General features: G+C 49.8%; 1 protein-coding gene across 1 annotated transcript in view; it reads right to left on the bottom strand.

Moving 5' to 3' along the window:
- LOC119962094 (low-density lipoprotein receptor-related protein 1-like) overlaps positions 1-21,573 on the bottom strand; it is a 2,271,162-nt gene that overhangs the window by 260,637 nt on the left and 1,988,952 nt on the right. Inside the window, 2 exon segments of the mRNA XM_038789946.1 lie at positions 16,924-17,043; positions 20,077-20,162. Coding sequence (XP_038645874.1) covers positions 16,924-17,043; positions 20,077-20,162 — 206 coding nt within the window.

Here is a 21,573-nt window from a genome sequence, read left to right on the forward strand (position 1 = left end):
CATTGAGGGAGCTCATACTCCAATTGGCCAACCAATAAAGCCAATTGGAGTTCATTACACCCCTCCCCCCCAAGGTCCGAGGAATTCCTGCCAGCTGGCATTCCTCTGAGCTTCTTCCTGCTCCTCATGTCTGGGTCTGTCACCTCTGTGTCGTCCGCCGGGTCGTTCTCCGAAGTGGACGGGGTGTACCTTATAGGTGCCAGTCTTTTCCTTGACGACCTCCTTGGAAGTTGTTCTTCCTCCTCCTCCTCGGGGAGAGGTGTCGCGGCGGCCTCGTCGAGTGTGTCCATCTCCGACTCTGATGACTGGATGACGGGGTCTGGAGAAATTGTTCGGGGCTGGGGTGTGGGTATCCTTTCCTTCTGGGCTATCCCAGCTTGAGGCGGTCCTGCTTCGCCTGCCTCCAGGTGTGGTTCCGCTGCCCTTATTTGGTCTAGGTGTTTCTTCAGCACCTTACCTCCTATTGAAACCTCATAGGATATGGGCCCTGTTTGGGACTCTACCATGCCTTTATCCCACGTAGGTCCATTCCCATAATTCTTGACCCAGACCAGTGCCCCCACCTGGAAATGTCTCTGCTGCCAACTATTATCATGTCCCCTGCATTGGGCCTCCTGATGTTTCTCCACTTTCCCCGATAAATTTGGGAAAAGGAGACTCAGCCTCGTTCGCAGCCGCCTTCCCATTAAGAGTTCAGCTGGCGGTATGCCCGTTGAGGAATGCGGTGTGGTCTTGTAATCAAACAGCCAGCGGGAGAGCTTTGTGTCCATTGACGTTGCGGGCTGCTTCTTGAGTCCCGCTTTAAGTGTCTGGACCGCTCTCTCTGCCAGGCTATTGGTCGCTGGATGGTAAGGGGCCGTTTTGATGTGACGGACTCCGTTTTCCTTCAGGAATTTTCCAAATTCCCCACTTGTGAATGCCGTTCCGTTGTCTGACACCAATACCTCCGGAAGTCCATGTGTTGTAAACGAGGCCCTGAGCTTTTCAATTGTCGATGCTGTGCTTGCCGTGTTTACCCGGTGGACGTCCAATCATTTGGAGTGGGCGTCCACTATCACCAAAAACATTGAGCCCATGAAAGGGCCGGCATGGTCAATATGAAGATGGGTCCACGGTCTGCCTGGCCATTCCCACGGGTGCAATGGCGCCGCTGGTGGCACTCTTTGCCCCTGTTGGCACTCCTGGCACCGACGTACCAAGGCTGCTATGTCTGTGTCCAAACCTGGCCACCAAACGTAGCTTCGAGCTAGCATCTTCATTTTAGACACCCCTGGGTGTCCGTGATGTAACTCAGTTAAGACTGCTTGACGACCCTGAGCTGGGACGATTACCCAGGCTCCCCATAATAGGATACCGTCTTCTACAGTTATTTGGTCCCTTCTGCTCCAGTATGGGTGCATCTGGGGCTCCACTGGTCTTTCCAGTTCCCCTGTTAGCAGTAAATGCTTCATCTTGGCTAAAACTGGGTCTTTTTGCTTCCACAACCGAATATGTTGTGCGTCTACTGGTAGGGTGTCCAAAAAATTTAGAGTCATTACTGTCTCCTCTACTTTTGGTATTTGCGGCGGAGTGTCCGGGAGGGGAAGTCTGCTCAAAGCATCTGCATGTGCTACTCGCGTTCCCGGTCTGTGCTCCAGAACGTATCTATATGCCGCCAGTAGCAACGCCCAGCGTTGGATTCTAGCTGATGCAATCGGGGGTATTGACTTGTCTTCTTTTAATAACCCTAATAACGGCTTATGGTCCGTCACTATGGTGAATTTCCGCCTGTACAGATACTGGTGAAATTTTTTTACTGCGACTATCACCGCCAGTCCTTCCTTCTCGATTTGGGCGTACTTCCTCTCAGCCATCGCCAAGGTCCTCGAAGCATAGGCTATTATTGGCCGTTCTTCCCCATTCCTTCCTCTATGGGCTAAGACGGCTCCTACCCCGTATGGGGATGCATCACAAGTGACCACCAACTCCTTCCTTGGGTCATAATGCTCTAGGACATTTTCGGATGACAGCTGTTCCTTAATGTCCCTAAATGCTCGGTTTTGGCGGGTGGACCATTTCCATTCTTGCCCCTTTTTTAGTAGCTGGTGAAGGGGTTCCAGGATGGACGCCCTATTTTCAATAAATTTTCCATAATAGGTTACCAACCCTAGAAATGATCGTAACTCCTGGACTGTGGTGGGAACTGGGGCTTCTTTTAATGCCCTTACTCTGTCTTCTAATGGATGTAAGCCTTACTCGTCTACTTTATATCCCAGGTACGTCACTTGTGGGGCCAGAAAAACACAATTTTCCCTTTTTAGCCGTACGCCTGCCTTTGCGAAATGCCTGAGCACTTCCTCCAGGTTCCTTAAGTGTTCCCCGTTTGTCCTACCCGTGATTAAGACATCGTCCAAATAAATCGCCACCTGTGGTAGTCCCTGCAATATATTTTCCATCGTACGTTGGAATATAGAGCAGGCTGATGACACTCCAAAAGATAGCCTAGTATAACGAAAAAGACCCTTCAGGGTGTTGATCGTAGCGAACTTCTGGGAGCCCTTGTCCAGTTTTAACTGCACTTAGGCGTGGTTCATGTCTAGTTTCGTGAACAAAAGCCCACCTGCCAATTTGGCATATAGTTCGTCTATTTTCGGGATTGGGTATTTGTCCAGCTTATTTGTTTACTGTCTGTTTGAAATCTCCACAGAGACGTATCGAGCCGTCTGGCTTCAAAATTGGTACCACCGGCGCTGCCCATTCCGAGAATTGTACTGGTCTGATAATGCCGTCGCGCCGTAACCTTTCTATTTCATCATCTACTTTCTTTCTTAATGCAAAAGGTACCGGCCTGACCTTACAAAATTTCGGAAGGGCTTCTGGGTCCACGTGCAAAGTTGCTTTGGCGCCTATGATTTCCCCCAAACCTTCCTGGAAGACCTCCGGGTATTTTTGGAGTACTCCACTCAACTGCCCGCTTCCACTCTGGAAAATTTTCATCCAATCTAAATTTAGGTCTTTCAGCCAGTTCCATCCAATTAAGCTCGGTCTGGAGCCCTCTACTATCGTCAACGGTAATCTGAGCAATTGTTTCTCATATTCCACAGGTACATGAGTTGTGCCTAGAACTTCCATGGGTTCCCCCGTGTAGGTTTTAAGTTTTGTCGATGTTTTTGTTAGGGTTAGTGGCGGGAGTCATAGAACATAGAACATAGAACGATACAGCGCAGTACAGGCCCTTCGGCCCTCGATGTTGCACCGACATGGAAAAAAAAACTAAAGGCCATCTAACCTACACTATGCCCTTATCATCCATATGCTTATCCAATAAATTTTTAAATGCCCTCAATGTTGGCGAGTTCACTACTGTTGCAGGTAGGGCATTCCACGGCCTCACCACTCTTTGCGTAAAAAACTCACCTCTGACCTCTGTCCTATATCTATTACCCCTCAATTTAAGGCTATGTCCCCTCGTGCTAGCCACCTCCATCCGCGGGAGAAGGCTCTCGCTGTCCACCCTATCTAACCCTCTGATCATTTTGTATGCCTCTATTAAGTCACCTCTTAACCTTCTTCTCTCTAACGAAAACAACCTCAAGTCCATCAGCCTTTCCTCATAAGATTTTCCCTCCATACCAGGCAACATCCTGGTAAATCTCCTCTGCACCCGTTCCAATGCTTCCACGTCCTTCCTATAATGAGGCGACCAGAACTGTACGCAATACTCCAAATGCGGCCGTACCAGAGTTTGGTACAGCTGCATCATGACCTCATGGCTCCGGAACTCAATCCCTCTACCAATAAAGGCCAACACACCATAGGCCTTCTTCACAACCCTATCAACCTGGGTGGCAACTTTCAGGGATCTATGTACATGGACACCGAGATCCCTCTGCTCATCCACACTACCAAGAATTTTACCATTAGCCAAATATTCCGCATTCCTGTTATTCTTTCCAAAGTGAATCACCTCACACTTCTCCACATTAAACTCCATTTGCCACCTCTCAGCCCAGCTCTGCAGCTTATCTATGTCCCTCTGTAACCTGCAACATCCTTCCGCACTGTCTACAACTCCACCGACTTTAGTGTCGTCTGCAAATTTACTCACCCATCCTTCTGCGCCCTCCTCTAGGTCATTTATAAAAATGACAAACAGCAACGGCCCCAGAACAGATCCTTGTGGTACGCCACTCGTAACTGAACTCCATTCTGAACATTTCCCATCAACTACCACTCTCTGTCTTCTTTCAACTAGCCAATTTCTGATCCACATCTCTAAATCACCCTCAATCCCCAGCCTCCGTATTTTCTGCAATAGCCGACCGTGGGGAACCTTATCAAACGCTTTACTGAAATCCATATACACCACATCAACTGCTCTACCCTCGTCTACCTGTTCAGTCACCTTCTCAAAGAACTCGATAAGGTTTGTGAGGCATGACCTACCCTTCACAAAACCATGCTGACTATCCCTAATCATATTATTCCTATCTAGATGATTATAAATCGTATCTTTTATAATCCTCTCCAAGACTTTACCCACCACAGACGTTAGGCTCACCGGCCTATAGTTACCGGGGTTATCTCTACTCCCCTTCTTGAACAAAGGGACCACATTTGCTATCCTCCAGTCCTCTGGCACTATTCCTGTAGCCAATGATGACCTAAAAACCAAAGCCAAAGGCTCAGCAATCTCTTCCCTGGCTTCCCAGAGAATCCTAGGATAAATCCCATCCGGCCCCGGGGACTTATCTATTTTCACCTTGTCCAGAATTGCCAACACTTCTTCCCTACGCACCTCAATGCCATCTATTCTAATAGCCTGGGTCTCAGCATTCTCCTCCACAATATTATCTTTTTCTTGAGTGAATACTGACGAAAAGTATTCATTTAGTATCTCGCTTATCTCCTCAGCCTCCACACACAACTTTCCACCACTGTCCTTGACTGGCCCTACTCTTACCCTAGTCATTCTTTTATTCCTGACATACCTATAGAAAGCTTTTGGGTTTTCCTTGATCCTACCTGCCAAAGACTTCTCATGTCCCCTCCTTGCTCGTCTCAGCTCTCTCTTTAGATCCTTCCTCGCTTCCTTGTAACTATCAAGCGCCCCAACTGAAACTTCACGCCTCATCTTCACATAGGCCTCCTTCTTCCTCTTAACAAGAGATTCCACTTCTTTGGTAAACCACGGTTCCCTCGCTCGACCCCTTCCTCCCTGCCTGACTGGTACGTACTTATCAAAAACATGCAATAGCTGTTCCTTGAACAAGCTCCACATATCCAGTGTGCCCAACCCTTGCAGCCTACTTCTCCAACCAACACATCCTAAGTCATGTCTAATGGCATCATAATTGCCCTTCCCCCAGCTATAACTCTTGCTCTGCGGGGTATACTTATCCCTTTCCATCACTAACGTAAAGGTCACCGAATTGTGGTCACTGTCTCCAAAGTGTTCACCTACCTCCAGATCTAACACCTGGCCTGGTTCATTACCCAAAACCAAATCCAAAGTGGCCTCACCTCTTGTTGGCCTGTCAACATATTGTGTCAGAAAACCCTCCTGCACACATTGTACAAAGAACGACCCATCCAATGTACTCGAACTATATCTTTTCCAGTCAATATTAGGAAAGTTAAAGTCTCCCATAACAACTACCCTGTTACTTTCGCTCTTTTCCAGAATCATCTTCGCCATCCTTTCCTCTACATCTCTAGAACTATTAGGTGGCCTATAGAAAACTCCCAACAGGGTGACCTCTCCTTTCCTGTTTCTAACCTCAGCCCATACTACCTCGGAAGAAGAGTCCCCATCTTGCATCCTTTCTACCACCGTAATACTGTCCTTGACTAGCAGCGCCACACCTCCCCCTCTTTTGCCCCCTTCTCTGACCTTACTAAAGCACCTAAACCCCGGAACCTGCAACAACCATTCCTGTCCCTGCTCTATCCATGTCTCTGAAATGGCCACAACATCGAAGTCCCAGGTACCAACCCATGCTGCCAGTTCCCCTACCTTATTTCGTATACTCCTGGCATTGAAATAGACACACTTCAAACCACAGACCTGAACACTGCCGCCCTCCTGCGAAGTCAAAACTGTGCTCCTGACCTCTCTACTCTCAATCTCTCGCACCCCAAAACTACAATCCAGGTTCCCATGCCCCTGCTGAATTAGTTTAAACCCCCCCAAAGAGTACTAACAAATCTCCCCCCCAGGATATTGGTGCCCCTCAGGTTCAGATGTAGACCATCCTGTCTATAGAGGTCCCACCTTCCCCAGAAAGAGCCCCAGTTATCCAGAAATCTGAATCCCTCCCGCCTGCACCATCCCTGTAGCCACGTGTTTAATTGCTCTCTCTCCCTATTCCTCATCTCACTATCACGTGGCACGGGCAACAACCCAGAGATAACAACTCTGTTTGTTCTCGCTCTGAGCTTCCATCCTAGCTCCCTAAAGGCCTGCCTGACATCCTTGTCCCCTTTCCTACCTATGTCGTTAGTGCCAATGTGGACTACGACTTGGGGCTGCTCCCCCTCCCCCTTAAGGACCCGGAAAACACGATCCGAGACATCACGTACCCTTGCACCTGGGAGGCAACATACCAGACGTGAGTCTCTCTCGCTCCCACAAAATCTCCTATCTGTGCCCCTGACTATTGAGTCCCCAATTACTAATGTTCTACTCCTTTCCCCCCTTCCCTTCTGAGCAACAGGGACAGACTCCGTGCCAGAGGCCCGTACCCCATGGCTTACCCCTGGTAAGTCGTCCCCCCCACAAGTATCCAAAACGGTATACTTGTTACTCAGGGGAACGACCGCAGGGGGTCCCTGTACTGACTGCTTCTTCCCAGTCCCTCTTACAGTTACCCATCTATCTCCAGTCTTTGGTGTAACTACTTCCCTGAAGCTCCTATCTATGACCCCCCTGCCTCCCGAATGATCCGAAGTTCATCCAGCTCAAGCTCCAGGTCCCTAACACGGTTTTTGAGGAGCTGGAGTTGGGTGCACTTCCCACAGATGAAATCAGCAGGGACACTGACGGCGTCCCTCACCTCAAACATTCTGCAGGAGGAGCATTGTACTGCCTTCCCTGACATCCCCTCTAGATTAAAAAAAAAACAAGAAAAAGAAAAAGAAAGGAAGAGCTTACCTGATATTACCTCAAACCCTGATCCCGCTGAAAGGTAAGCAAATTTAAAGGCACTCACTCACCTTCACAACAGGCCCCTGCTCCCGCTTCCCAACCACCGTGGGGTGGGGGGGTTGGTTAGAGGAGGAGGTAGGGTGGGAAACACTCACAAAGTGTTTCGGGTTTAACTGTCACTTGCCAACAGCCCCTCCACAAACCACCTTCAACTTAGGCTGACCTCACTGCACGTATGCAAATTTCCCCAGAACAGCTGATCAGTAGCTCTGCTCTGCTGCCCTCTGCTGGTTGCTTGCCTTTACTCAAACTCCTTGGGTCTTCTTCGCAGGTTCACCTTCAACTTAGGCTGACCTCACTGCACGTATGCAAATTTCCCCAGAACAGCTGATCAGTAGCTCTGCTCTGCTGCCCTCTGCTGGTTGCTTGCCTTTACTCAAACTCCTTGGGTCTTCTTCGCAGGTTCACCTTCAACTTAGGCTGACCTCACTGCACGTATGCAAATTTCCCCAGAACAGCTGATCAGTAGCTCTGCTCTGCTGCCCTCTGCTGGTTGCTTGCCTTTACTCAAACTCCTTGGGTCTTCTTCGCAGGTTCACCTTCAACTTAGGCTGACCTCACTGCACGTATGCAAATTTCCCCAGAACAGCTGATCAGTAGCTCTGCTCTGCTGCCCTCTGCTGGTTCTGAAATGAAAATCGCTTATTGTCACGAGTAGGCTTCAATGAAGTTACTGTGAAAAGCCCCTAGTCGCCACATTCCGGCGCCTGTCCGGGGAGGCTGGTACGGGAATCGAACCGTGCTGCTGGCCTGCTTGGTCTGCTTTAAAAGCCAGCGATTTAGCCTTGTGAGCTAAACCAGCCCCTACAGCTTCTTCCCCACTGTCACCAGACTCCTAAATGACCCTCTTATGGACTGACCTCATTAACACTACACCCTTAGTGTAGTCCATCTTTGATTTTTCTAAATGCTGCCACTCCCATTACTGATACGACCGCACCCGTGTCTATTTCCATTATTGTCGGCCGCCCGTTCACCCGTGGGGTAATCCTAATGGGTTCTGCTTTCTTCGTTGTAATATTATATAATTGTTCCCCTTCGGGGGAGGATGGGGCGTCTAGGTTGTGTACTTCCCTGCGTTCCCACCAGCTATTTCTCTTTTGCCACCTCCTCCTAGGGTTTCTGTCATTGTTACCCCACTCTGTCTGGTGCCAGAAACGGTCCTTCTCTGTTGGGGGAGCCTCAGGCGGTACTCCCCTCTGTCTCCAGTTAGTCCTGGCAGACTTGGGGGGCAGTTCTGGGGTTTTCCTTTTTCCCTCTATTCCTCAGGTTTTTCCTGCGAGCGGCTATCTGATAGCAGGACCCGTTGTGGTAGACCCTCTCACAGGTATCTACCTCCATTGGCGTGCCCTGTAGTTCCTGCGCCCCACTTGCTGCCTTTTCTAGGGACAGTGCGAGCTGTAACGCCTGCCTGCAGTCTAGCTCCGTTTCCGCCAACAGGCGTTTCTGTATTGTGAGGTCGTTTATACCACACACTAACCGGTCCCGAAGCATTTCATTTAGCGTCGGGCCAAACTCACATTTTCCCGCCAGCCTTCTCAGGCGGATCAAGAAATTTGTGACTGACTCCCTGTCTTCCCGCTTCACTGTGTAGAATCTGTACCTACGCAAAATGAGGGGTGGTTTTGGGTCGTAGTGCTCGTTCACCAATTCCGTTACTTCTTGGGAAGTTTTCGTGTCCGGCGCATCGGGATAAGTCAGACTACGTATAATGGCGAAAGCGGAGGGTCCGCACGCCGACAACAGGATAAGCCGTCTCCTTTCGTCCGTCAGTATATCATTTGCCCGGAAGAAGTAACACATTCTCTCCACATACTGGGACCAGTCCTCAATAGCCGGGTCGAATGCCTCTAACCTTCCAAAAAAATGGCATTTTTAAAATGGCAAGGCTTACCCTCCGAGTGCGGCAGCTGGTCTCCGCAAAATCCGTAGTTTACCTCATTGCCACTGTAGTAATCCACGGGAGGCAGGAGTTCCGTCACCACACCAATATTTATTTACAATAACGATATTACAGGAGCAGCTACAAACAGTGCTGCTAGCAGTCCAGTCAACTTAAGACTAGCTCACAAAGCCTACACAGGTGATTATAGGGCCCCCTCAATGAGCTATCATTGAGGGAGCTCATACTCCAATTGGCCAACCAATAAAGCCAATTGGAGTTCATTACAAAATCTGACTCTAAGAATCATACAGCTCTGCACACGGTCTGACTGGGAGCCTTTATGATTGCTGTAGGTGCCGGATTCATTGTGAATGTCTGCCCCTCTGTGTGATTGTACTTAACAACATCCAAGACCTTGGGGAAGGTGGCAATGTCTCAAAGTTATAGCAGTCTCTTCGACTATTTACTTACAACTCTGCAGAAACAGATGAGCTTATGGGCCCTCTGGAACAATGCATCAATGCAGCTGGATATCGATTGTTCTTTGGATAATGCCGGTTAAATCACCACCAGATAATTGGATTGAGCCAGTGGGACAAAAATGTGGGCGGGTGTGAGTTTCACAACCACAGACAGTTTTGGTCACAGGGGAAGGAAACTCTTCAGGCACTTGCTGCTATTTGACAGCTTAGTAATTGCGTACCTGAAAAGCTTGAACTTTCTTAAACAGCACTGTGTGACAGAATTAACCTTGTGACATTCCTTTTTGGATATAGTAACATTTTGACCTGGAATCAGAGCTGATCTGAGCAATGCCCGTGCTGATTCAGTGTCCTTTTTATTTAACCAACTTGTGTTGTGTCTTTGCAACAATATAAAAACTATTTCCTCTCCTGCAAACTGATATTTAGAAATTTAAGGGCCAACTTGAAACTCATCCACCAAATCTGGGCAGGTGAGTGTATAAACTGGACAGGTTATTGCCTTGGAGATTCTGGGAGGTGGCAGTTCCTAATTTTAACCCGCTCAACTGAGCAAGTCTCAAGGATCTGGCAAAAGTCGCTGGACTCCTTGGGTGCGATTCTCCGGTAGCAAGTGGGAATTAAAATCATATGGGATGCTGGGTGGGCTGGCTAGTTGGATACAAAATTGGGCCACAAGGGCCTTGTTGTATCGGGCTTCTCCATCAGTCTCCGGCCTACATACTGGTGTCATTAGTCAGGACCTCAGCAAGTACCCTTTGGGGTGGTCCTTGAAGAGTCCGGTTATGTCTGACTGCCCCAGGTTGTAGCACTCATGCACACTCCCTGGGAAGCATGCACACACGTGCTTGATCTGGATGTGGTGGTCGCACATGAGCTGGATATTCAGGGAGTGGAATCCCTTCCTGTTCATGTAGGGCACTCCCAGCTGGCCTGGTACACACAAGGTGACATGCATGCAGTCTATCAGCCCCTGGACCTGGGGCAACCCGGCGATGGCAGCGAATCCTGTGGCCCACGCTGTCCATTGTCTTCTCGAACGACCAGCGGCGCTTGTACACCCGAGGCCGTCGCCACTCCCTCTGGGCTTCATCCTGGCATGATCAGTGGCCAGGCCCTCAGGGCGTGGGGCAAGATCCAATACATGGGCTGCCACCTCAAGCCTCTGTAGATGCTGTTGCTGCTGCCGTCTGGCTGCCAGGCCTACTATCAGCACCACTAAGGCTTTTTCTGCATTGTCGAAAATACCACCCAAACCATTCAATATGGAATTGGGAGAATGGGTTAGACTGACAAACAGTGGTAGATGGCTCCCACCCTGGGACCCTCCATTCCCCCATTGATCTTCCCACCCCTCCCACCACACAATTCTGACCCTCTCCCATTGGGGCCCACCCCTGCCGATGATGCCCCACCCCGGTTCCACCCCGAGCACAGAGACGGCAAGCCCGCTGCCCCTGAGCTCATTGCCTGTGTGCAAAGATGGCTAACACCTCCTCCGTTCCCTCCTGAAGCTTTTCCACCAGGTTTACGTTTTCAAAAAGGAGTACTAATCAGCGCCAGCGTGACCACTTGCTGGGGAGGCAGCTGGATCACGAGAGGCTGTTGGATTTGGGGTAGCGCGCGTTAATTGTATGGAAATAGGGCTTAAGTGGTGAATATTGATTTCTTGCCACATTACAGCGGGATCCCGATTTCGCCTATGGGAGTAGACCGGTTGCATCATAAACAGTTGGGATCCGGCGTAGTTCTTGTTTTTGGCCTCTCCCGCTATTCACTAGCCTTGTCACGCTCTCACTCGAATGAAATAAGGCCAGAGAATCGTGCCCCGTATTTTAAATCTGCCGGGTCCCAAATACATGAATCGGGATTAGGCCGCAGTTTTACCAGCATGCCGGCAGAAGTTTCCAGACAGGTCAAGTTGATAGCAAGGAGACACAGGGGGCGGGATTCTCTCACCCTGGGGCCGGGCCGAAGAATCATCGGGACGGGTGCGAATTGTGCCACGCCACCCCGAATCTCTGGAGAATTGGAGCCACTGGCGCCGGCGTGCTCGGCGCGGCTCTACGCGCCCCCCCGGCAATTCTCCGCCTGGGATGTGCCGAGCGGCCACGCAAACAAAGCTGAGTCCCGCCGGTGCCGTTCACACCTGCTCTTACCCGGCGGGACCACGGCGTGGATCCATCCGGGGCAGCCTGGTAGGGTGGTGGTGGGGGGTGGGGGGGGTCTGGCCCCGGGGGGGGCTTCCGCTATGGCCTGGCCCACGATCGGGGCCCAATGACCGGTGGGCCGGCCTCTCGGTCTGGGTGGCCTCTTTTGTTCCGCGTTGGCCCCTGTAGCCCTACGCCATTTTGCATTGGAGCCGGCGCGGAGAAGCCACTGTGCATGTGCGCATTGGTGCCGGTCACACTGTGCATACGCAGACCTGTGGCACCCACCTGATGCTGGGGATCGACAGCTGGAGCGGCGTGGGGCAAACACGGTGAGAATATGCAAACTCCACACAGACAGTGACCCAGAACCGGGATTGAACCTGGGACCTAAGCGCCGTGAGGCAGCAGGGCTAACCCACTGCGCCACCGTGCGGCCATGTTGACACCGTCGAGAAACGCGACGGCGTTTACGACAGAGTCAACACTTAGCCTCAGGATCAGAGAATCCCGCCTGGGGTTAGAAGAAGCCATTACATTTTTTTTTTGTTTACTCATAGTCATGAGGAGCAGAAATTCTGTTCCAGACTGCACATGGCAACCTGGAGACTCAAATCCATCATTGTCAGTCAATCTCCCCACCCCACCCGCCTCGCCCATTTAGCAATTGCAGGATGCCCGTGCTACAGCCTGCTTCCCACCATCAAGTCTGGGCTGATGTCAGGATGAGAGATGATATTAGATTTCATCCATCAATTCTTTATCACAGCTCCAGGGTTACGGAGTCAATTCCTGCCTCGGATGACTGTCTTTGTGGAGTTTGCACTTTCTCCCCATGTCTGCATTGGTTTCCTCTGGGTGTACTGGTTTCCTCCTATAATCGGAAGATGTGTGGTTAGGTGGATTGGCCATGCTAAATTGCCCCTTAGTGGTCAAATGGTTAGGTTGGGTTACAGAGATGGGGTGGAAGCATGTGCTTAAGTAGGGTGCTCTTTCCAAGGGCCAGTGCAGACTCAATGGGCCAAATGCCTCCTTCCACACTGCAAAATCTATGATTCTATGGTAAGCAATGCTGGGTATTTTCAGAAAACTGAAGTTGACAACGGCCACTCGGTATAGACGTTTAAATCACTTTGAAAGCCAACAGGCAGAATTTGCAAAAATGATTTCTACATAACATTGTTACCTGCAGTCATTAATCTGCCTCTAATGTTATAGGTGCTGGTCAAAGTGATTTGTTTTGCTCTGCTTTATTAAAATGAACTTACTGAAGGTTTGCTGAATACACACTAAAACTGCTGCTTCAACCATGCACAACGATTATGTTCACTCCAACGGTTCTTAATCACAACCAGTTTCTCAGATTTAAACAATTAAAATTGATAAAATATGTTGCTGAAGGAGATTGCAGTTTTACTACATACAAGACAGTTTCATTGGTGGAAAACTGCATTAGCAAACTACAGGTGACAAGTAAGTTTTTTTATTTCACGTCTCTGTGCGTTAGCGGCCTGCGACTTAATCTTGCACGCAAATTATTTTCAAACGATGATAGAAAATGCTGAACCATACAGCATGTCTGAGGATAATATAATAAACATTTTGATTGTACACCAAGAATGTTACACCCAAAACATTACCTCCTAAAATTTCCCTCACTTTCCAAAAATGCAGGTTGTGATTTGTACCCTCTTTTAGGTATAAAAGTGAAATATAGATGTTCCAATCCCAATCTTAAATCATTGAAATAAAACTGTCTGCAATCAATCCTACAGAATTCCTGCGGTGCAGAAGGAGGCCATTCCGTCCACCAAGTCTGCACCGGGCCTCCGAAAGGACACTCTACCTTGGCTCAGTCTCTGCCCCCCTATCCACCTAAGCCGGTGCACTGATCATGGCCAATCCACCTAACCTGCACATTTTTGGATGTGGGAGTAAACCAGAGCACCCAGGGGAAACCAACACAGACATGGGGATAAATTGGAAAGTCTGCACAGTCACCCAAGGCCAGAATCAAACCGGGGTCTCTAACCGCAGTGCTAACCACTGTGCGCGATTCTCCGCCCCCCACGCCGGGTGGGAGAATAGCGGGAGGGCCTCCCGACATTTTTCCCGACGAATCGCCGCTCGCCGTTTTTTACGGCCAGTGACGATTCTCCGAGGCCGATGGGCCGAGCGGCCGGCCCTTCATGCCCGTTTCACCGCAACAGCAAACACACCTGCTCGCTGCCATCGTGAAACAGGCGCCAGTTTGGGGCATCTAGAGGCCCGATTGGCACGGGAGCACCAAGACTGTGCTCGGGAGGGGACAGGCCCACGATCGGTGCCCACCGATCGTCGGGCCAGCGTCCAAAACAGATGCACTCTTTCCCCTCCGCCGCCCGGCAAGATCAAGCCACCACGTCTTGCCGGGCGGCTGAGGAGAAAGATGGCAACTGCGCATGCGCGGGTTGGCGTTGTCCAACCTGCGCATGCGAGGCTGACGTTATCGGCCGCGTCAGCCGCTGTGACGCTTGACGTGTGGCCTTGACGACCGTCGTCAAGGCCACACCGCCGTGACGCCCAGGGCCGCGCTCCTAGCCCCGCCCGGGGGGGAGAATCGGCCCTGGAAGTGGCCGTGAAGGCTGCCGTGGGTCACGGCTTGTCCCACGGCAGCCTTTACGATTCTCCGCATTTGCGGAGAATTGCGCCCCTTATCGTTTAAAAGATATAATGGTGGTGAAAATTTGTGCATGGTGCTCGCAGCTTATTCTTGGAGTTTGTTTGTCCAAGGCTGTTGCTCCTGATCACAGCAGAGTTCATGGGGATCAGTTGGCAGGCCCATTAAAAGCCTGGGGCTGTAGTGCTGCTCCACCCTGCCCCACACTGCAAAAAGCAAGCGGCTAGCAGGAAGAAGGAGCAACAGCGTAATGGGCTCCCCCACACACCAGGCAATAAAATGAGCTAAAATTATTCACGTCCATTTATGATGATAAAGTCTCATTCAGGAATCTGGGACGGGATTCTCCCGTACCCGACGGGGCGGGGGGTCCCGGCGGGACGGAGAGGAGTGAACCCCAAAGGTGCGGAATCCAGCCAGCCGGGGTCGAAGGGACTCCGCTGGCCGGCACGGGTCCGCGCATGCGCGGGAGTGTCAGTGGCTGCAGACATCATCCCCACGCATGCACGGGGGGGGTTCACCTTCGTGCCGGCCATCACAGATGCTGACACGGCCGGCGAGTAGGAAAAGAGTGCCCTCACAGCACAGGCCCACCTGCAGATCGGTGGGCCCCCATTGCTGGCATGGCCACCGTGGGGGCACCGGGGCCAGATCACCCCGCGCCCCCCCAGGAACCCGGAGCCCGCCCGTGCCGCTAGGTCCCGCTGGTAAGGGACCTAGTCCAATTTACGCCGGCGGACCTGCATAGAACGAGCGGAACTTCGGCCTATCGTGGGTCGGAGAATTGCCAGGGGGTGGCCGCTGTGAGCGGCCGCCGACCGGCGCGGTGCGATTCCCGCCCCCGCTGAATCTCCGGTGCCGGAGAATTCAGCAGCCGCGGGGGCGGGATTCACGCCGACCCCCCCCGGTGATTCTCCGACCCGGCGGGTGGGGGGGGGGGGGATGGTCGGAGAATCCCATCCCTGAGTTCTGATGCTGGCCCAGGCACATCCTTGGTGGCTCTCTCCTGTTCCTGAAGTCAGTCCTTAACATATTAGCCTCCAAAATTACACCGGATCGTGTGCAGTCTAAGAATGAGTCCTGCTCTCTCTATTTATGTTTGCCCAAGAAAGGGTGAACACATAAAGGTTTTACCAAGAAATTTTAACAGTATCTAAATGCCTCGAAAAAATTAGATAAAGCAGACAGATTGAGTTTGAGATGGACCATCCTCCAATGCTTTCAGTTACTGTAAATCCTGCAGTCAACAAATCATGCTGTGGAAGATCATATAAATCGCAAAATGATCTTTTGTAACTCGGTTAGATCAGTCATTCTAGAAACAACAGTTTGAGGACTCAATTATCTTCTCAGAACTCTGAACCAGAATTATTTGAAATTGAATTGTGACACATGGTAGGTGTATACAATGCGCAAAATTGCAAACTTAATGGAATACCCAATTTGCAGGGCAATATATCTTCAATAATTTAGCAGTTAACTTGATGTGAGACAATTAAGGAATGTGAGAAAGCTGACCCAAATAATATGTCAGCCCCGCATGTTAGATCTCGTAGAGTGTGGCCCAATTTGTCAAAGTAATGAAATAAGTTATTTCAGATACCAATATGCGTTATTGATCAACATGAAATTGGACAGAAGTTTTGAAAGTTTGAAAAAGTTGAATGATTTTCCCTTATTGATAAAAGACAGATGCATAGTATTTTTCAGAAGGGAATTTCTCAACTCTTGTTTATATTTATTTGAAAATGCAATATTATCCTCCAGATCATACTGTTGACATGATTTTTTAAATACAATTTTACAGTAACATCAGGAAAAATCCAATTTCTTAACATTTCTTAACTATGACACATACAAAATTATGTTGCAACAATATGAAATCAATGAGAATTCAGGTCCAACATGAAGAAAATCATGGCACTGCCAGGCTTCCCAAATGACCCTGCCAGGGTGCCAGGCTGGCAATGCCATGGTACCCAAGTGGCATAGGGAATGTCAGGATATCACCCTGCCCAGAGCCTGACCACCCAGGGGCCCCCGATCACCTGGGCGATGCTCTCCCTGCCCCCCCTCCCCCAAGTGCCGTAATATATTAAACCAGTGCTAAACGGTGCCATGGCGTGGTCTCTGAGGCAAGGCCATTTGGCCCCCCACCTTGATTAATTCCACCGTAGACATATTCAACTGAATCTAACAACTTTCACTTGAATATGCAAATCTGGCTCACGCCCATTGAGGACGAGATCCAGATGGTGACACCTCTCGAGATCTAACGAGGACTCGTGAGATGTAAGGAACACCGTAAGTCTCATGAGAGGCCTCTCTTAAGATTTAACAGCCTCGCTGCATCCAGAAGGCAAGATGAGGCCGATAGATCACGCCCAATGTCTTTTACCTGTCTCCCACAAAAAACACACTACTTGAGTGAGGAGATGGAGGGGGTAAGGGTGGCAGTGGGCTGTAAAATACAACGCATAATATTTAAGACCTCACTAGACATAATAGAACATTTTGAAATGATTAGCAGACAAATTGCCAATGCAGACATTCATCCCTACCTCAGGATTGCTTCCATTCAGATGGATTCTTGATATTGTGCTGCCTTGTGTGGTGAAATCAGCCCAATAAATACATTTTTCCCTGTAGTCAAAATCTATTGCATGAACATTATTCAACCCCTGTTAAAAAAGCAAACTTAATTATAAATGTTTTTTTTATTGAGTTTTCATATTTTATATATGACAAATTACAAGTTATTAGAGAGAGAGAAAAAAAAAAGGAAAACACAAAAATTTAACATGAATATTTACAGGTAAGCATCTTCATAACAATAATTGTGGCCGCCCCCTTTAGCCAGCATACATATTTTACATTCCCCAATATGGCCGAGGCACATGTTTATAGGCATTTATTTATAGTTTGGTTTTGGGCCTTGGCTTGCCATCAAACCCCCATACCGAGCCCGTAGCCCCCCCCCCCCCCCCCCCCCCCCGGCTACCTTCCCCCGATTCCCGTCCATTTTCCCCTGGTTCTTGGCCACCCGACTATTCTTCCTCATGTACGTTGGCCACAAACAGGTCCCGGAACAGTTGCATGAATGGCTCCCACGTTCTGTGGAAGCCGTCGTCCGACCCTCGGATGGCGAATTTGATTTTCTCCATTTGGAGAGATTCCGAGAGGTCGGACAGCCAGTCTGCTGCTCTGGGTGGTGCTGCTGACCGCCAGCCAAACAGGATTCTACGGCGGGCAATCAGGGAGGCAAAGGCAAGGGCGTCCGCCCTCCTCCCCAGGAATAGATCTGGCTGGTCTGAAACCCCGAAGACCGCCACTATCGGGCATGGCTCCACCCTCACCCCCACCACTTTGGACATAGCCTCGAAGAAGGCTGTCCAGTACTCCACAAGTCTGGGGCAAGACCAGAACATGTGGGCGTGGTTGGCCGGGCCTCTTTGGCACCGCTCACATTTGTCCTCCACCTCCGGGAAGAACCTACTCATACGGTTTCTCGTTAAGTGGGCTCTATGTACCACTTTTAGTTGCGTCAGGCTGAGCCTTGCGCATGTGGAGGTGGAGTTGACCCTATGCAGTGCTTCGCTCCAGAGTCCCCACCCTATCTCCATCCCCAGGTCGTCCTCCCATTTCCTTCTTGTTGCGTCCAGTACGGTGTCGTCCCTATCTACCAGTCGGTCATACATGTCACTACAGTTCCCTTTCTCTAGGATACTTGCGTCCAGTAGGTCTTCCAGTAGTGTCTGTCGTGGCGGTTGTGGGTACGTCCTTGTCTCCTTTCGTAGGAAGTTTTTAAGCTGCAGGTACCGTAGCTCGTTCCCCCCAGCTAGCTGAAATTTCTCTGTCAGTTCGTCCAGTGTTGCGATCCTGTCGTCCGTGTATAGGTCCCTGACTGTCAGTGTCCCCCCGTCCTGCCTCCACCTTTTGAAGGTGGCGTCAGTCAGTGCTGGTTTGAACCTATGGTTGTTGCAGATGGGAGCCTTGTCCGACATTTTGTACAGGCCAAATTGATGCCGCAGTTGGTTCCAGGATTGGAGGGTGGCTGTCACCACTGGGCTGGTGGAGTGTTTTTTGGGTGGGGATGGGAGTGCTGCCGTGGCGAGGGCCCGGAGGGAGGTTCCCATGCAGGAGGCCTCCTCCGCACGCACCCACTCGGCTTCTGGCTCCTGGATCCATCCCCTTCCTCGCTCGGCTGTTGCCGCCCAGTGGTAGAATTGTAGATTCGGGAGGGCTAGCCCCCCCCTGGATTTTGTTTTTTGTATGACCTTCTTTGGGATCCTAGCATTTTTACCCCCCCATACGAACGCCATGATATGTTTGTCCAGCGCTTTGAAAAAGGCCTTGGGGATGTAGATCGGAATGGATCTAAACAGGAAGAGGAACCTGGGCAGTACGTTCATTTTGATCGTCTGGACTCTCCCCGCGAGGGAGAGCGGGAGTGTGTTCCATCTTTGCAGGTCCTTTTTAACTTCCTCCGTCAGGCTGGTGAGGTTCCATTTGTGGATCCCTTTCCAGTCATGGGCTATTTGGATCCCCAGGTAGCGGAATTTATTTCGGGCTTGTTTGAACGGCAGCCCCTTTAGTGCTTTCCCCCCCCCCCCCCCCCCCCCCCCCCCCCCCCCCCTTGCGGGTGTACTGGGATCTCACTTTTGCTCATGTTGAGTTTGTAGCCCGAGAAGGCTCCAAACTCTTTCAGGAGCGCTATGATTCCGTCCATGCTGCTTTGTGGGTCCGAGATATAGAGGAGCAGATCATCCGCATAGAGTGAGACTCTGTGCTCTCTACCTCCCCTTCGGATCCCCCTCCAATTTTTTGCTGCCCTGAGCGCAATTGCTAGCGGTTCGATTGCTAGTGCGAACAGCAGCGGGGACAGTGGGCATCCTTGTCTAGTGCCCCTGTGCAGCTGGAAGTATTGGGAGTTGGTATTGTTGGTCCGTACACTCGCCATGGGAGCGTTGTATAGGAGCTTTACCCAAGCGGTGAACCCTGTTCCAAGCCCGAACCGCTCCAGTACCTCTATGAGGTATTTCCATTCGACTCTGTCGAAGGCCTTTTCTGCGTCCAGGGAGACGATCACCTCTTGTGTTCTCTCCCCGGAGGGGGTCATTATCACGTTCAGCAGGCGCCTGATGTTCGCGGTAAGCTGTCTACCTTTGACGAAGCCCGTCTGGTCCTCTGTGACCACCTCAGGTACACAGTCTTCTAGCCTTTTGGCTAGGATTTTGGCCAGTATTTTGGCGTCTGCGTTCAGCAGAGATATGGGTCTGTATGACCCACATTCCGTTGGGTCTTTGTCTTTCTTAGGTATCAGCGAGATTGAGGCCTGTGCTAACGTGGGTGGCAGTGTGCCCCTAGCTAGCGAGTCTGTGAACATCTCCCGCAGGTGCGGGGCCAGCGCTGTCGCGAATTTTTTGTAGAAGTCCGCCGGGAATCCGTCCGGTCCCGGCGCCTTCCCCGTCTGCATGGAGCTAATGCTCTCCATGATCTCTCCCAGTGCTAGTGGTGCTTCCAGATCCCGTTTTCTGCCCTCTCCCACGACTGGTATGTCCAGTCCATCAAGAAACTGGTTCATCCCAGCCTTCCCCGTTGGGGGCTCCGAGGTGTACAGCTCTTGGTAGAAGGCCTTCAAACTTAATTATTAGCATATTAAAAGCTTTTGAATTCATGGCAAGACGCAATCATAGAACAAATGTGGAACTTACCTGCTTTAATAATGTGTAGTTGAATCCATCTATACTCATTTTTCTTATTTCATGTCGATCAGCAAAAATTAAAAAAGGTTCTTCAGCTGAAAACAAAGGAAAGGAGCACTAAGTGCAGCAATACCATACATATTCATGAAACCAATCGAAAATACTTAGCTATGCTGACACATAATATCCTTTTCAAAAGCTTTCCAGAATCTTACATCTTACGATGTACAGGACAATTTTGCATTTAAATTCGGCAGACCTTCCTCATTTTAGTTCAAAGCAATCTATCAGTCATCAATGCCGCTTTACTTTACTACACTCTTTTGGAAAGATTTGGATCCCAAACAATGTATATTCTGTAACATTCATATCAAAGTCTAGATTTTTCCATGGACAAAGCTGAAGACAGCCAAGCAATTATAACACTAAAATGCTGGACAATTTTGATGTTCAGGTCACATAATATATGAATCACTAATAGATTGGACTATTCGGGCAGCACAGTGGTTAGTACTACTGCCTCACAGCACCAGGGATCTTGGTTCAATTCCGACCTTGGGCGACGGTGTGGAGTTTGTACGTTCTCCCTGTATATGCATGGGTCTCCTCCGGGTGCTCCAGTTTCCTCACACAGTGCAAAGATGTGAAGGTTAGGTGGGTAGGCTATGTTAATTTTCCCCTTAGTATCCAAAGGTTAGGTAGGGTTATGGGGGTAGGACGGGTAAGTGGACATAGGAAAAGTGTTCTTTTGGAGGGTTGGTACAAACATGATGGGCTGAATGGCTTCCTACTGCACTGTTGGGATTCTATGATTCTATGGCTCCCTGCTATTCATTGGCACACAAGCTTATTCTCAATCACTTCCATGTTCAACTACTAATTATGGAGAAGTGATGGATTCTCACCCGCAATGCTTTAACCAATAGTATTCCTGTTGTAAATGCACATATATGCACCAAACAATAAGTACATCAGTTAAAATGCATTAAAATAAATGTTCTACTTTCACTGTTGAGATGTAAAGGGGTAAAGGCACACAAGCTTATTCTCAATCACTTCCATGTTCAACTACTAATTATGGAGAAGTGATGGATTCTCACCCGCAATGCTTTAACCAATAGCATTCCTGTTGTAAATGCACATATATGCACCAAACAATAAGTACATCAGTTAAAATGCATTAAAATAAATGTTCTACTTTCACTGTTGAGATGTAAAGGGGTAAAGGGAAAGATATTCTACAAAAAGTCTACATTATAATATTAATAATCTTTCTTCGTGTCATCAGTAGGCTCACATTAACATTGCAAAGAAGTTACTGTGAAAATCCCCTAGTCGTCACGCTCTGGCGCCTGTTCGGGTACACTGAGGGAGAAGTCAGAATGTCCAATTCACCGAACAAGCACGTCTTTCAGGATCTGGGGAGGAAACCGGAGCGCCCGGAGGAAACCCACGCAGACACAGGGAGAAGGTGCAGACTCCGCACAGACAGTGACCCAAGCGGGG

The sequence above is a fragment of the Scyliorhinus canicula genome, chromosome 2 (assembly GCF_902713615.1).
Source record: "Scyliorhinus canicula chromosome 2, sScyCan1.1, whole genome shotgun sequence".
Classification (NCBI taxonomy): Eukaryota; Metazoa; Chordata; class Chondrichthyes; order Carcharhiniformes; family Scyliorhinidae; genus Scyliorhinus; species Scyliorhinus canicula.